The sequence below is a fragment of the Chiloscyllium plagiosum genome, unplaced genomic scaffold, assembly GCF_037043375.1.
Source record: "Chiloscyllium plagiosum isolate Xiang-an unplaced genomic scaffold, Cpla_swu_hap1 HiC_scaffold_19, whole genome shotgun sequence".
Taxonomy (NCBI): domain Eukaryota; kingdom Metazoa; phylum Chordata; class Chondrichthyes; order Orectolobiformes; family Hemiscylliidae; genus Chiloscyllium; species Chiloscyllium plagiosum.
Window position 1 is genome coordinate 49,094,497 of NW_028270157.1, and position 17,138 is coordinate 49,111,634.

The 17,138-nt window shown below is 39.2% G+C and overlaps 1 protein-coding gene across 9 annotated transcripts in view; it reads right to left on the reverse strand.

Moving 5' to 3' along the window:
- LOC148146771 (ELKS/Rab6-interacting/CAST family member 1-like) overlaps positions 1-17,138 on the reverse strand; it is a 922,009-nt gene that overhangs the window by 305,563 nt on the left and 599,308 nt on the right. For all 9 annotated transcript variants that reach the window (XM_087997334.1, XM_087997331.1, XM_087997333.1 and 6 more), the window contains one exon: positions 4,266-4,413. In XM_087997334.1, the coding sequence (XP_087853460.1) occupies positions 4,266-4,413 (148 nt within the window). The remainder of the gene's footprint in view (positions 1-4,265; positions 4,414-17,138) is intronic.

Genomic DNA, 17,138 nt, shown 5'->3' on the forward strand with positions numbered 1-17,138 from the left:
TGCATTACAGGATGAGAAAGGCTTATGTGATTTGGCTATTTGTCTTCATGTGGCAACACAAGCCAGTGCCACCCATGTCCCATGAATGAATTAAAAAAAAAGAAAGATTTTCAGGTCAGTTGCACCTGGGAAAAAATGCACATGAAACTCAAGTGGAATTGAAATATCCATGTGAGACTGCTCAGTTTTATGTATGGCGTGGATCCAATGAAATATTTCTCTCCTCCAGCTTGAGGCAAATAGCATAAAGCATCTGATCAGGCTGAAAAGTCACGGCATATGACTGTTATCCAAAATAGGCATTGATATTCTACTTGATCTAACTTTAGGGATGAGTTGCTGCAAGAGAAGGAGTTTTGCACATTCTTTGAGTCTGTCATGAGCAGATTGCAACAATGCACAACAGCGTACCTCTGATGTCACTAGAGTTCACGCAAGGGATTTACATCTACGCACATGAAGATTATTATGGATTGTGTAGCATCTCCACAATCATCTCCAGGACAGCACCAAAAAACCAGAAGAGCACAACCAAGTGAAGGTTAAAACTGAGTGAGTAAAAGAGAATGCAATAAAATCCAATCAAAAAGCACATAGGCCAAATGAACTATACCTAAGGAGTTTAAGAAGGGTATCCGGGTAACAACAGATGAATACTCAGAATTCACTGTCAAGAGTAATAGCTTGATAAGGCTATAAGATGATGAAATATCGGAGTGTCCACATTGGGATGGAGGATCTAGGAGAGGTTGAGACTGCTGACCAGACAGTCAGCAGTAAGACAGTGGGTTAGGGAATGGCAGAGATTGTGAATCAAATGGTTGGCATCAAGAGGGAAAGTCGGGGAGCTTAAATAGGCCAAGAAAGCTTTCTAGGTTTGGTAGCGAGAGTCAAGGTCTGTGAGTGCAGAGGCCATGAACTACAGGGCTGGGAACCATAGAGTCATAGAGATGTACAGCATGGAAACAGATCCTTTGGTCCAACCCGTCCATGCCGACCAGATATCCCAACCCAATCTAGTCCCACCTGCCAGCACCCGGCCCATATCCCTCCAAACCCTTCCAATTCATATACCCAACCAAATGCCTCTTAAATGTTGCAATTGTACCAGCCTCCACCACATCCTCTGGCAGCTCATTCCATACATGTACCACCCTCTGCATGAAAAAGTTGCCCCTTAGGTCTCTTCTATATCTTTCCCCTCTCACCCTAAACCTATGCCCTCTAGTTCTGGACTCCCCGACCCCAGGGAAAAGATTTTGTCTATTTATCCTATCTATACCCCTCATAATTTTGTAAACCTCTATAAGGTCACCTCTCAGCCTCCGACGCTCCAGCCCCAGCCTGTTCAGCCTCTCCCTGTAGCTCAAATCCTCCAACCCTGGCAATATCCTTGTAAATCTTTTCTGAACTCTTTCAAGTTTCACAACATCTTTCCGATAGGAAGGAGACCAGAACTGCATGCAATATTCCAACAGTGGCCTAACCATTGCCCTGTACAGCCGCAACATGACCTCCCAACTCCTGTACTCAATACTCTGACCAATAAAGGAAAGCATACAAAATGCCTTCTTCACTATCCTATCTACCTGCAACTCCACTTTCAAGGAGCTATGAATTTGCACTCCAAAGTCTCTTTGTTCAGCAACACTCCCTAGGACCTCACCATTAAGTGTATAAGTCCTGCTAAGATTTGCTTTCCAACCAGAAATAGAAATTCACTTGCATTGCCATAGCCTCTATGGCTGAGCCAAGACCTGGAAGATGGGATTAGTGTACTTAGATCTTTGCTGTCCAAATGGACACTAAGGACTGAATGGTATCCTTTAGTGCTGCACACATCTATGCATCTGGAAATCTATGAGCATAGGTCAAGGGGTAGCAAATGCTGCTCCAAAAAACTGATTCTATGTCAGACCAGGCACAAACTGACATTAAAACAAAATTTGTGATGCGATATATGAATAAGGGTCCATTAACCCCCCAACATTAAAGTCTTATTAGTTCCGTTGAAAAAATAGGCAAATGTATTTCAGCATTTGCTGCCAATGAGAGCTCTTCATGTACTTCATAAAATTTTAAGAATTGTAGAAGAAAGAGATGGAATCACTGAGAAGGCATCACAGGAAATACTGGGCACACAGCCAAGGGTTTTCTGCCTATTTCTTGGGAATGTCAAATCACAAAATCAGTCTTGCATACAGAAAACTATGCTATTCAGCAAGAAAATTCACAAGTTTGCTTGTAAACATACCTATTACTAAAATAAAACCACCAAAAAATTATGATTTGTTGCACGGAGCAGCACACCTTGTGGGGTCTCATGAGTACAAACAGCCCTAATATTTTGCGAACCTATTTGGTCAACCAATTTCAGGCATAACATCAACAAGTGCAAGAATACACTGAATTATTTCCTCTCATTGCTGTATACCTTTTCCTTTTTGTAAAATAATGTGACAATGGTGTGAAAATTCCATTTCTGCTCAAATATTCCCAAGCTTTGGCCGACTCCATGTCTTCCTCACCTGCTCTCCAAGGTCATTCAGCTCCTCAGTATTTTACAGATCAGTTTGTCTAGCATTTCCTTTGTGAGATGGAATTGTAACAAGATGTGAATCCCATTTCTAAAGCAAATTTCTGTCAAACCTGTCCAATCCCCTAGATTGAGGGTAGATTGTTATAAGTGGTGAGCTTCTGATGCAATTCCCACTGAAAAGAGAGCCACTGCTGTAAGGATGGTAAATTCAGATGGCGCTGCCAGAAATGTACTGAAGTACCAGAAGGAGACCAAAAGATCTCAGAGGATCTTAAAGTGCCCCAATCTCCCAGCATTGTCAGCAGTGTTTAGGACTTACTGGAAGGAGAGGAAGCAATGACTCCAAAAAAACCACCTTAGATTCTTTCTGGATGTTTGCTAGTATTTACAACCTCCTTCCAAATGACAGGAACATTGTTAAATGCAGCAGACTGGCAGGAGATTCTTCTGGAAATGAGTTCATCATTGATTTTCATGTGGGAGGTGAGGAAGGAGCAGCCATTGGTAATCCTCTTGAGTCAGGCAGCTGCAAACGGAGTAATGGCTCATGGTTTAAATGTGCCTTCATGCTTGTCCATGATCACAAAGGAGAATTTTGTCCATGCTGTTCTGAGCCAGCCATGTATGAAATAACTCTCGCAAGTTATTATGCAACTCCCTATATTTTGACAAAGAGTACAACTGTACTGTGAAGTATGTATAAAATATCCAAATAATCAGACTATAAGCTCCAACAAATCACACATCGCCACTGTTCAGGTTTATCATTTTCCTCCTTCCCACAACCATAATCTGTAACACTTTCAAGACTCATTATATTACAGATCCATCTCCATCTATCCTCACTATCTCAGTAGTCTTACTCCCTTGAAGCCTGCATCTTTCCCCCAGCTCTAGCCCCACTTCTGCTGCTCACTTTAAGTCTTGCTATCCATTTCAGGCTCAGATTTCACCAATTGTTCCTATGCCTCCTAGATCAGAGTTATAATGTATTTTCTTTACTCTTTTTAAAGACAGCGAGCATATTAAATAAACAAAATGAAAACATAAACACAATTTGTAGTGTCATAATTGTACCGAAATTAAAAATATATGCACAATGCATTCAAAACAACGATGACTGTTACCTTGCACAAATAACCTAATTTAAGGTTTAGGACACAAAAAGTAAACAAGTTGTAAGCTAAAAATTGAGGCAGAATTTAAAAAAAATAATTTCATAGAGAGAACAGACAAGTGAAAAAAATAATTATTTTTCAGTATAAAATCTTAAAAATATTATGTGAGCAACACCAGAATTATCAAAATGATATAATTTATTATGGTTATTGGTTCATTCAAATGTTATATATTAATGAGACATTTACATCAGTCACGTTTTCCAAATTTATTCTTATACGAACAGATTCTGTTTACTGTAGTCTATTGTATTACACAATTCTAAGTGAATTGTGCTAATGTGTGCTCTCATGTATCAAAATGCACATGCTGACCAAAGATTAATTGTCATGCTTAAAACCTGACTCTCGCCATACTATGTCACACATTATTATCATCTGCTCTTACAGGATTTCAGAGAAATTTTGATGTTTTTGGTGGGTTAACGCACATATATTAAGTGATGAAAACTTTATGTTGAAACATTGCTCCAAACCTAAGGAGATTAACATGCTATTCCTTAGTAAAACTGTGCTGCTGAAAATGCATAGAACTGATGCACACTGACCTGCTGTTTGAGTTGCTGCACTAATCTATCTTTTTCCCTCTTTAGTGATGCTACTTCCTCCTGTGTCTTCTTCTTCTTGGATGAAGAGAGTTCCAGTAAAGCGATGTTAGCATCTTTTTCACTGATGGCTGCTAGCAGTGCTTCTTGCCTGAAAGGTAACCAGAAACAAAATAAATAATCAAACACCACATACCCCTTTAGGTATTGACGCTAACTTTTCAAAATAAATGATAGTGGCCAATAATTATAAACATTTCTATTTTTCTACCATTATAAGCATAGTCTTGAAGTTCAAACTGATACTAAGGATATGCAAATGTTAAGTCCACAGCAAAAACTCTCTTCAATACTATTTTTAAAAATAGAGATATCATTGCAACAAAGTTTACATTTAATGATGAACCAGAATTCTAGCGACATTCTGTTTGTAAACCTTTGATGAACATTAATGCAATGAAACAAATATCACAAAAAAACTTTTCCTGGCATTACATCATTATTGTACTGCCTCTGTACATCGTGTTCTTACAATAAAATGATGCACAATTATTTAGCTCTTCTCCCTCAGGCATAAAGACATTGAAGCCTCTATACATACTGCAAAATACTTTGACCAAAAAGAAAACAGTCAACTCTCATGTTCACCTACCCCCAACCACCTCCACCTTGATCTGTGTCAAATGGATTGTTTGTTCACTTTTTCTGATTTCTGGGTTGCAAATCAATTTGCTGCATGTGAAACTTTGAAGAATTGATGGGTTGATTTTCTTCAATAACTCAGCATAATATGCTGCAATACTGAGTAATATTAGCAGTATTAACCACACCTCAAGAACTAAGAAAATAAGGAAAACAAACTCAGACTGTTTAAATGAACTTACATGCCACATGTTGCTAAATCAGGAAGCACATATGAGCAGCATGGAAAAAGACATTCTTGCAATAGAAGACTCTGCTATCTCAGGCTACCACATCAAAGTAATAAGCAATTCAGGGACAGCGATTTGTGACCTTCAACTGGGACGTTTGTAAGGTCAACACAACCATTATGATACTAATGTACAAAACAGTGGTCAAACCTCATATGAGCTACACTTTTATCTACATCTCAATAGTATATATCTACTTATCCATATAATACAAATAAAACACTTGCATACTTTCCTGTCTGACACACTGCACTTTCTGTATCACCTTTAATACTGATAAAATCATAGGCAAATATTCAATCGATATTTGTCGCTCATTGGTTCGTTTCACATTCATGTACTCGTGTAAAAGTTGAACTTTTTAGACTATTTTTAAGGTTAAATTTAGAGGGTTGACTATCACGTCGACCACTTTTGAGGGACTGAAATTCATACTATAGTTCAAAATACTGTATCATTAACAAAAGCCCAATTGATCTCTAAACCAATAAAGAAAAAAAACCCGTGAAGAATTTGTGGTAATTACCAATAGTAACTTTTTATTCATACATACAAAAAGTGAAGTAGAAATATAATAGGGCTTTAAATTACAATTACGTGGTACAGCTTAAATTAAATACGTCAAATGCAAAAGTTCATTAAAATCCTGCAAAATCACGCTGTCCAACATCTTCAGCCCAAAGAGCTGAATTACTTCATAACCTGGAGGCATTTTTACACAAAACGGTGAGGAAATTTCAAAACCTCAACTAGGTATACGACTGTATGGCACAAGTGCTACAGGGGAACTGAGCTGCACACAAATCAAGGTTGTCACCTGACTAACGTAATGCATCTTAAACTTTCACACTAGATTGGAGTGAATTGTGCATCAAAACACATAACAGTATTAAAAAAACTCATTTCCTCATCGTAACATTTATATACAGGACTATACCTTGACTCACAAATGTTGATCTGTTATCTGTGAAGATCTAGGGTCAACTTACATGAGATAGATGGAAAATTCCACATTTTTTGGCCAAAAATAGGGGGTCGACATTTATATGAGAAAAACTTTTACTCGATTATATACTGTATTACATTTAACAAGTTTAACAAATTTAACGTTGTAATCAGCAAGTAACAAGTGACTAAGAAAATCAAAAGGTTGGAAATCAAAAATGGGTCCCTGGTATCACCTAGATAACAAACAAGCAAGAGGAATTAATCAAGTTATTTAAACTACTTTTGGTTACCACCTTGAACCCAATCAAAAAAATTGGGATTTTGGAAATAAGCTTTAAGGTATAGTCATTACAAAGTATACAAGAAACAATTAAACATGTGTTCTATGTTTAAAATGTGCATTACAATAAATTATATTGGAAACTGGAAGTTCTCTGTAAAACCAAGTGCTTGAGTTAATTAGCTTTTCAGAATTATCAATGGCAGCTGAAGCACTCAACAACTGCAGTTTCAAGCACTCATCTGTGACAACAACTCCCAAGATGTACAATCTGTGTATGCACTATGGAACATTCTTCTGCATCAATGTAACATTCTGCAGCTAGTCTGGGCATGACCAGAAGATTCTTACTTTCTCAGGTACAAGACTAATTAATCTTGCAATAATTTTGATGAGAGTTTTGACAGTGATGTTCTTTGGTAGGTAATGAGAAGGATCTAGAAATAGGCAGACAACAAAAAAGGTCGAGAAAGAAAAAGAAAAAAATAACATGGAGAGATATGGATCAGAATAGGGTAGCTATATGCCCAATGTCCTATATGTCTGCATGTGGTAGCACCTCAAATTGTGAATGATTCTTCCTCTTGAGAAGAACTTGTATGTGCAGTCTGTTAACATTGGGACACTGTAGTGCAGGAACTATGACATAATTCTGGATAAGAGATTCTCCCATTCCTAACACCTGCCTTAGAGTTACTGGTTGGGTAGAGATGCTCTCACTGCACAGGGACCAATCTCTCCAGGACACCCTGGTGCACTCTTCCTTCACTTCCAACACAATCCCCCATCACCCTCCCCCACCCCTCCACAGCACTTTCCCCTGCAACCAGTGAAGGTGTAACACCTGCCCATTTACCTCTTCCCTCCTCAGTATCCAAGGGCCCAAACATAGCTTCCAGGTGAAGCAGCACTTTACCTGCACTTCTCACAATATGGTCTCCTCCACATTGGGGAAAGGAAGCATAGACTTGGTGACTGCTTTGTGGAACTTTTACATTCTGCCTAGAAAAGAGACCCTGCCTTTCCAGTTTCCAGCTATTTTGATACAACAACCTGTTGTCAAGCCAACCTCTCTGTCTCAGGCTTGCTGCAGTGCTCCAGTGTAGCTCAGTGCAAGCTGGAAGAACAACACCTCATTTTCTGCTCGAGGACCCTGCAGCCCCTGGACTCAATATCGAGTTCAATAATTTTAGGGCCTGAACTTCCCGTTGTCCTAGTCCCCTGCCCCACATGACGCCTTGTTATCACATAGTCTGCAATTACACACTACCTACTGTTAGCCATCAACAGTCTCCATTAACAGCTATTCACCTTCCAAGCCAGATCGTTATTGAATCCCTTGACTGTCCAACTATTCTTTTTTCTCTTTGGGCTCTATCCCTACCTATTGTTATTTCTGCCCCCCATCTTCCTACATTTGAACTGACATTTTTCTAGCTACTATCAGTTCTGCGGAAGGGCCACCAGACCTGAAATTTTAACTTTGATTTCTCTTCACAGATGCTGCCAGACCTGCTGAACCTTTTCAGCAACTTCTGTTTTCATTTCAGAATTACAGCATCTGCAGTTCTTTCAGTTTTTACATACTACCATTTGTCAGGAAGATGCAATTATCTCAGTTAATTTCTACAGTTTTTGAAAAAAATTGTTTCAGAACAAAATTTATTTGCCTTTCCAGATCACTGACCAAAAGGGCTTTATAACATTGTATTTCCTGATCAAGCTCTGTCTGGCAGGAATTCAAACACAACTGAGCATGTCCATGGCATCAGAGAAACCAGACAGTGTGGAAACAGGCCATCTGCCCAACAAGTCCACACTGACTCTCTGAAGAATATCGCACCCAATCCCATTCCCCTATATATTACACTATAATTCCTTTGGCTAATGCACCTAACCTACACATCCTTGAACACTACGGACAATTTAGCTTGGCCAATTCATCTAATCTGCACATTTTTGGACTGTGGGAGGAAACCTGAGCACCTGCAGGAAACCCACGCAGACACAGGAAGAATATGCAATCTCCACACAGACCCAAGGCTCGAATTGAACCTGGGTCCCTGGTGTTATGAGGCAGCAGTGCTAACCACTGAGCCGTTTAGTGACCTGTCTATGAGTACCAGACAGTTGGATGAGATGATGACATGAACATTCCACATCTTTTTTTTCTCTTCAAAGAATAAATCCATTGGCTTTCTTTTACCCAGAAAGCCAACTTCTGTAGAGAAATCCATTCATTTCCTTCACCTGATGTATGTAGGAGTGTGTGTGTATAATGTTTAGGTTAATTTAGAGGGAGAAGCATTTATGTTACAAACGGTATAAGTTAGCCAGTTTGGAGTTCCACTGAACACGTTCTGCTTTATAATTAACCAATAATTTCAAATTTATTTAAAAAAAAACTAGTTGATAGATCTTTTTACTTAAATTCTGACAGATAAGGTGCACATGAATTGTGAGATCTGAGATGTGATATCTGAAATATATTGGACCTGTTTCCACTTGTTTGTATGTATAATGCTCAGTCCTCTGTGGCACTGCACTTGGCAAAACAACAATCAAGCACATCTGGGAAATTAGCTGGCCATCTCAGTAACTGAGATTTTAATAGACAATGTATTGTGATCCGTGGAGTAATGGTACTACTCCAGCAGCAATCACATATCTGTATAGATGTGAACACAGGAATGAGAATATATTAAAAAAGCAGAACATATGACTGAAAAATGGGTTCCCTGGTCAAAAGAATCTTCTGGCAATGCTTAATTTTAGTTTCCTATGTACAATGCAACACAGGACTGTGTAGCGTACTCAAACACAATGCAGACAGGTCCAATACATTTAATATATCACATCAGATCTCACAATGTAGGTGCATCTCAGAAAGGCCATAACTAAATGGCTAAATGTGGGCGGCAAGGTGGCACAGTGGTTAGCACTGTTGCCTCACAGCGCCAGTGACCCGGTTTCAATTCCCGCCTCAGGTGACTGACTGTGTGGAGTTTGTACATTCTGCCCGTGTCTGCGTGGGTTTCCTCCGGGTGATCTGGTTTCCTCCCACAGTCCAAAGATGTGCAGGTCAGGTGAATTGGCCATGCTAAATTGCTCCTAATGTTAGGTGAAGGGGTAAATGTAGGGGTATGGGTGGGTTGCGCTTTGGCGGGTCGGTGTGGACTTGTTGGGCCGAAGGGCCTGTTTCCACATTGTAAGTAATCTAATGTAAGTAATCTAATCTAAATATTCTTGGGGAAAAAATGCATGAACAAAGAAAAAAGACACTTGGTAATCTTGGGTACACCTATACAAAATAGTCATATCGTGTGGTCTTAAAGGGTGAAGCAATATTAAACATAAATCTAATTTAGTAGAATGACACATATAATTCATAAAGCAATTAACCCTCTTGGATGAATGTGAGCAATATTACCTAAGTTCTATTCATAAGATTTTAATACTTTTAAAGACGTTATCCAAATTAGGTTTGACACACAGTAAAAGTACTTGTAACTCTACTAGTGATTGTTACAGCATTCCTGATGTGCTGGTTTTGTTAATTTAACTTTGCTCCCTTTTCGTTAATCTATAGGAGTTATTTGAGGAAATATTGTCAAATAGTTTGACTACAGGAGTTTCATTTGTGCATTATGCCAGAGAATAACTTGCAGCCACAGGCAAATGCATTGACAACAGATGTTCCACAAATTTGCCCTGCACAGGAAAACTATGCTGGGAAACCAACAAGGAATACCATTACCCTGATGCACTCTCAGGCAAATTTGGCAAATGAAAGTTAACTGACGATCTAAAGTTTGCACAGAAGGGACTTCCTGCGTTTTAAGTGCTGATATTAACTCAGAGAAAGTTCCACAGGCAGAAGCAGTGTATGAGACTTTGCTTCTGGCATTCTGTGAACAGTTTTTTGATTGATGAAGAATATTTTAGTGCAGCTGCAGCAGCTCTAATGTAATTGGTATAAAAATGGATGTCTGGTTGAAATGCCAAAATCCCTGCACTGGTCTCAATGTGTTGCTAAAGAGTTTAATCCAGTAACTCAATAGCATTGATCTTCATTAATGTAGTATCTTTATCCTAGGCGTTTCAGAAAGATTTAAGTATTCAAATGAAAATTCTAATTAAGTTATTAAAAGACATAAAAGTTATTTCAATAAATTAATGGAAAAATATTAATTTCTAATTTGTTTTACTGATGATTAAAATCTTGTTTTGAACATTCCTGGCTGAAATTTACACATGGATCAGATTTATCTGGCATCAATCAGTACAGCAGACTATCAATACAGCCCATCAAAGATATCAGGCCACATTTTTGCTCTCCAGATGGAGAATGCAAATTGTGTTATTACTTGGCTTGTTACACTTCCCTTTGGAGACAGAGACCCAATAGATTGGATTTTCCAGGCCATTGGGTGCTGGGGTTGAGTCAGGCCCACTGCCTCAGAAGCAAATGACAGGTGGGCACAGGGGCCAGTGAGTTCCAAGGCACGCTATTTAAAACCTCTGCATCAGATATCTGGAATATTCCCCCAGTTTGTTTGTTTAGATATTAGACATTCTAGCCATTGCTCCTCACTCTCCATAAAACTCCACCAACTTCCCATGCCCTATCCATCCCAACTCATGAACTCTGCCTGCGTGGTTCTTTGTAGCTCCAAAGTCAACCTAATGCAAATCCAAATTGCCATGATCCCTTATAACACCAGAACAACTTAAAACAAACTCAAGTCCCACCCCACCTAATATCCTTTAACCTTAAATTCCAACTCATCCATTAATCAACACGGGTGGCTCCAGAGAATCAAGATTATTCTGCATAAACAATTTTAAATGAATATATGTCTCCCTCAGCAAACATGTTGAAAGCAAAATCTTATCAAAATTCTCCCTGAGATCCAAGTTGGTTCATTACCAAACCCTCGTGGTAGAATATTTACATAATATTTACCCACTGGTGCACTTAGGTAGGACTTTCCTATCATGAATACTTATAAAGTCAATTCCCATTGTAAATGTTTAATTTTTAAAAATGGGCATTTGTGTGACACCTTTCTTATCCTCAACACATGGCAAATCACTTCAAACTCAACAAATCCAAATTGTGTTCCTGGTGTAAGGAAAGCTTAAGGTAAGCACCATATTTCATGTAAAAAGTATTTTAAATTTATGAACACATTAGCAATGGAATCCAAAGAGTTGTACCTTCAAGTAGTTTCACTTAAGTTTGCCTCAGCCACCTTTGCCTTTTACTTAAAATCTGAAACATGAATAGGTCTATGCTGGTGTAATTATACAAAACAGGTATTTTATTTATTTGTTACCAATGAGACTTAATATGAGAGGTTCAAGTAATTAAGTTAGACCAAAAAACACAAGAATCTGAATTTTAGTTCTGGGGTCAGGAATATGACATTGTGTAAACCTCCAGGTCCTAAATCTAGGTTGGGGTCACTACCTGATGCCCAATGTGATTTTCAATGAGCTGGAAAATTAGTGGCCAGTGAGTATGCTCTCCAGATGGGGGTCTCCAAAGACTCGAAGGCCATTTGAGGTGCCACCTGAAGAATTTTGAAATAGTGGAATTGAAACTAGCCACAAATGCCACACTCATGATTGCTGGGGGAGTCAAAACTGATTGATGGAATGCTTAGGTCTACTCTGTTGCTGCTAGGAGATCTCTTCCGTACCTGGGCCAGGTTTTTGCTTCAGCAGGGCCCCACATGTACAGATTGGTCTCTACAGGTCCTTACTGATTCTAAATTAGTTACTCCAGTGCTTGTGCATAGCTAGTCATTACTCCCAGCCCCATTACTATCATGGTTGAGAGTCAATGTTAGCATGTCAGCTAGTACCTTGAAATTGCATGCCCATTTGTGACCTTTGTAGCCATTTAGAAATTCAGCCTCACATTTCTATTCCAAAGATCCAAGTTGGAAACTCTTGCAAAGGATGCTGATGCACATATGTCTCATCTGCGTTTTTAAGGGTCCGAAGGTAAAGGTGACAAAGGAACATCAAATTATGACATTTGTTGCAACTCCCATGGAATCATCTCCTTTAAAGCAAATTACTTTGATGTGAGGATTCAAACCAGCTGAGGAGAGGTAAAAGGTAATAGTAGGGTATTCAGACTTGGGTTGGCCGAGGGAATAGCTCAGAAAATTAGACTGCTACAAGTAAATTAGCTTTCTTATGACAGTCAGAAGTAGAGATGTTTACTGAGGAAATTTGAGAGCTGGGCCTGGGAACCTGAAGCCCTATTCTCCAGATCATGGAACGATAAAAATTGGAAACGCATTAAGAGGCCAGATTTAGTGGATTGCAGAGAACTGAGGATTGTAGGGGTGGGAAAGTCCTGAGATATAATGGAATAGAATCTTAAAGTGATTTGAAAATAAGGCATAAGAATTGAAAAATTGAAGCATTACTGAACTGGGAGCCAATGTAGCTTAGCAACATAGGGTGATGAGTGAACTGAGTAGGGTGCTCAGTTAGAATACATGTGCACAGTTTTGGAGGAAGATGGTGTGATCAATCTCAACAAAGGCTGAAGACAGGTCAAGAAAAATGAAAAGGAATGGTTTACCAAAGCCACAGTCACATAGAATGCCATTTGCAACTTTGATAAATGCTGTTTCAATGCTTTCGCAGAGGCAGAAATCTGATAGCAACGACTTAGTTGCATTAGAAACGGACACACAAAAGTCAAGGCTGTTACAAATGAAGGAGAACTGGATGGGTCTGTAGAACTCTGTCCTCGACTGGGTCTAGCTATGTGTGCCACGAGTTACTTTGGTACTCAACAATAACCAATGTTCCTTTCCAGTCAGGTTTTGTGATTTATTCCAAACCTATTACAAAATCTTTCATCTGAGTGTATTCACGCCAATTTTCTTTAATTATAAATTCCCATAGTCACATTCACAGTCATAAAGGTACAGAAATGTGAAACTATAGCTTGATGGGAGATGAGAAAAAGTCTTTAGAACAGAGAAAGTGAAGAGCAGATTTAATTACAAAAAAACTGTTCAAGATTATGCAGGGTATTAATTAGGACAAATAAGTATTTCTCTTTGCAGAAAGTCAGTAATCAGAGGCCACGGTTAAAAATTGTCAACAGAAACAGAAGACAGTAAATTTGTATACCCAGTAAAAATCTGACCACCAATTCTGTCGGTGGACACGGCATTCAAATTCAAACTATGCAGGCTGTTTCTTGCATCTCAGATGTCTTTAAGACCTTAGACATTGTATTTGTCTTCCCTTAGTTTCTGTAACACTATATTGTTAATCATAGTGAAGCTATATTTGTATTGACAAAGAAAAAGCAAAATATTGCTGAAACTTTAAATCGGAAATAAAAAATCAGAAAGAACTGAAAGAAATTAGTAAATCAGGCAACTTGTGCAAGGACAGGAAGAAGAATGACACTGGACTTTGACGCCGTTGTGAAAAGCAGCGACGAACTGATTTGATCACATTAAGACTTGGTCATGTGTAAGCTAGGGTTTAGTTAATGTACACAATATGTCGTTGCGGTTATATAATTATAATAGTAAAGGTTTAATGTGTATTTTTAGCAAGATATCTCCTTTTTATGATTGTATGTTTCTTGAGTGATTATGGCTGCATGTCTCATATAATTTTCATGTGCAGATGTGGCCATTCAACTGAAAGGTTTGTCCATGCCTCTTTAAGAGCATCTCCCAAACCCATAACTTGCACCATCCAAGAAGATAAGGGAATATCTGAAAGCACATCATTCTGACTTGGAATCAATATGCTGGATCTGTCTACTTTAACAGCATTGCAGAAATATGGACATAAGACAAAGGCTTACTAAATTCTCCTCAAGGGTAATTATCAATGAGCAATAAATGCTGGCAATTGGCAAAACTCAATCCCATGAATAAATAAAAACAAAAACATAATCAAGGTGTTTAGAGAAGAATGGCCTTGAAGATTCTTCTGTAAAGTTGGACTAGAATTCTATCATTGAACCATAGGCACTATTTCATCATTGTTCTAGTGACAGAAGAGGATCAAGAAATTTAAGCCCGAAGCAACCTTTCAAGTCGAGAATTACATGCACAATCTAGTGGATAGGCACATCAGAGCAGTCCATATTTGATATAACAATTCCGACAATGAAATAAGGTGCATTTCACAATATCAAATATACTTCAACACTGTACATTAGTATTGAATTGAGATACAACAGCAAAGCAAGATTCCCCCCAAGTAAATCAGTGGTTGATTGTTGCCTTTTAGGATGAGGTAGATTACAAAATGATTTTAATGCACTTGAAGACCTTGATTAATTAGTTTCAAATTGTCACACCGAGGGAAGAATCTATTTAGATTGATTTACTGTCTTCAAGAATGCAGACGAAGGTAATGACAATTACATTTTCAGAAGCGATGTTAATAGGTGCCATGTACTGAAGATCCTGCAATTGCTCTTTACAGTTTGAATCTTCTGGGAATACCATGGGGAAATGATAAATTTCAGACATATTTGAGACAAGTGCAAGAGACCCCGGGGGAAGTACCTGTCACAAACAGGTTGAATCTCTTGGAAACCTTAGAGACAGACGTCACTGCCAGTCCAGGGTGGTTTGCTTCCAGTTCCTCGGGCTGGAGAGGACAGGAACAGGGAGATAATGGACTTGAACGTGTGGCTGGGGATCTGGTGAAAGAAGCAAGGATTTAAATTCTTGGATCACTGGGGGATGTTTAGCGGTAAGGATAAATTATACAAGAGGGACGGGTTGCATCTTAATAGGTGGGGAACCAGCATTATGGTTGGTAGGTTTGCCACTGCAACACAGCTGCGTTTAAACTAAATAGTGGGGGGAGGGGAACAAACAGGAAGTTTAAGAAGAAAGTTAAAGGGAAAGTTAGAACAAGAGAAGTCAAGAAGGACAACGGAATCAATGGAGCAGAAAACTCAAAAAAGGATCATGCCGTAAGGTCAAATGAAATAGGGATTGATAGGAAGGGTGAGGGGAGTAACAAATTAAAAATATTATATATGAATGCACGAAGCATTAGAAATAAGGTGGATGAGCTTGAGGCTCATTTGGAAATTGGCAGTTACGAAGTTGTGGGGATAACCGAGACGTGGCTTCAAGTGGACAGGGTCTGGGAAATGAATATTCAAGGCTACATGTGCTATCGTAAGGACAGACTGACTGGCAGAGGGGGTGGGGTGCCCCTGTTGGTAAGGAATGATATTCAGTCCCTTGCGCGGGGGGGGGGGACCTAGAATCAAGGGATGTAGAGTCAGTATGGATAGAGCTGAGAAATTCTAAGGGTAGAAAGAACCTAATGGGAGTTATCTACAGGCCCCCCAAACAGTAGCCTGGATGTAGTGTGTAAGTTGAATAAGGAGCTGAAATTGGCCTGTCGCAAAGATATTACTACAGTTGTTATGGGGGATTTCAACATGCAGGTAGACTGGGAGAATCAGGATGGTATTGGACCCCAAGAAAGGGAGTTTGTGGAGTGCCCCAAGAAAGGGATTCTTAGAACAGCTTGTACTGGAGCCTACCAGGGAGAAAGCAATTCTGGATCTGGTGTTGTGCAACGAACCGGATTTGATCAGGTACCTCGAAGTAAAGGAGCCATTAGGAGATAGTGACCACAATACAATAAGCTTTAATCTGCAGTTTGAAAGGGAGAGGGTAGAATCGGAAGTGACAATATTTCAGTTAAATAAGGGGAACTATGGAGCTATGAGGAAGGAGCTGGCCAAAGTTCAATAGTGCAATACCCTAGCAGGGATGGCAGTGGAACAAGAATGGCAGGTATTTCTGGGTATAATGCAGAAGATGCAGGATCAGTTCATTCCAAAAAGGAAGAAAGATCCTAAGGGGAGTCAGGGGTGGCTATGGTTGACGACGGAAGTTAAGGACCATATAAAGACAAAAGGGAAAAAGTATAACATAGCAAAGATAAGTGGGAAATCAGAGGACTGGGAAGTTTTTAAAGAACAACAGAGGATAACTAAAAAGGAAATACGCAAAGAAAAAATGAGGTACGAAAGTAAACTGGCCAAAAATATAACGGAGGATAGTGAAGGCTTTTTTAGGTATGTGAAAAGAAAAAAAATGGTTAAGACTAAAATTGGGCCCTTGAAGACAGAAACGGGCGAATTTATTACGGGGAACAAAAAAATGGCAGAAGAGTTGAATTGGTACTTTAGATCTGTCTTCACTGGGGAAGACACGAGCAATCTCCCAGATGTAATAGTGGCTGAAGGACCTGAACTGAAGGGAATTTATATGAAGCAGGAAATGATGTTGGAGAGACTGTTAGGTCCGAAGGCTGATAAGTCCCCGGGACCTGATGGTCTGCATCCCAGGTACTGAAGGAGGTGGCTCCAGAAATCGTGGATGCATTTGTGATCATTTTCCAATGTTCTATAGATTCAGGATCAGTTCCTACGGATTGGAGGGTGGCTAATGTTGTCCCACGTTTTAAGAAAGGAGGGACAGAGAAAACAGAGAATTATATATCAGTTAGTCTGACCTCAGTGGTGGGAAAAATGCTGGAGTCAATTATAAAGGACAGAATTACGACCATCTGGATAGCAGTAACAGGATAGGTCAGAGTCAGCATGGATTTATGAAGGGGAAATCATGCTTGACTAATATTCTGGAATTTTTTGAGGATGTAACTCTGAAGATGGACAAT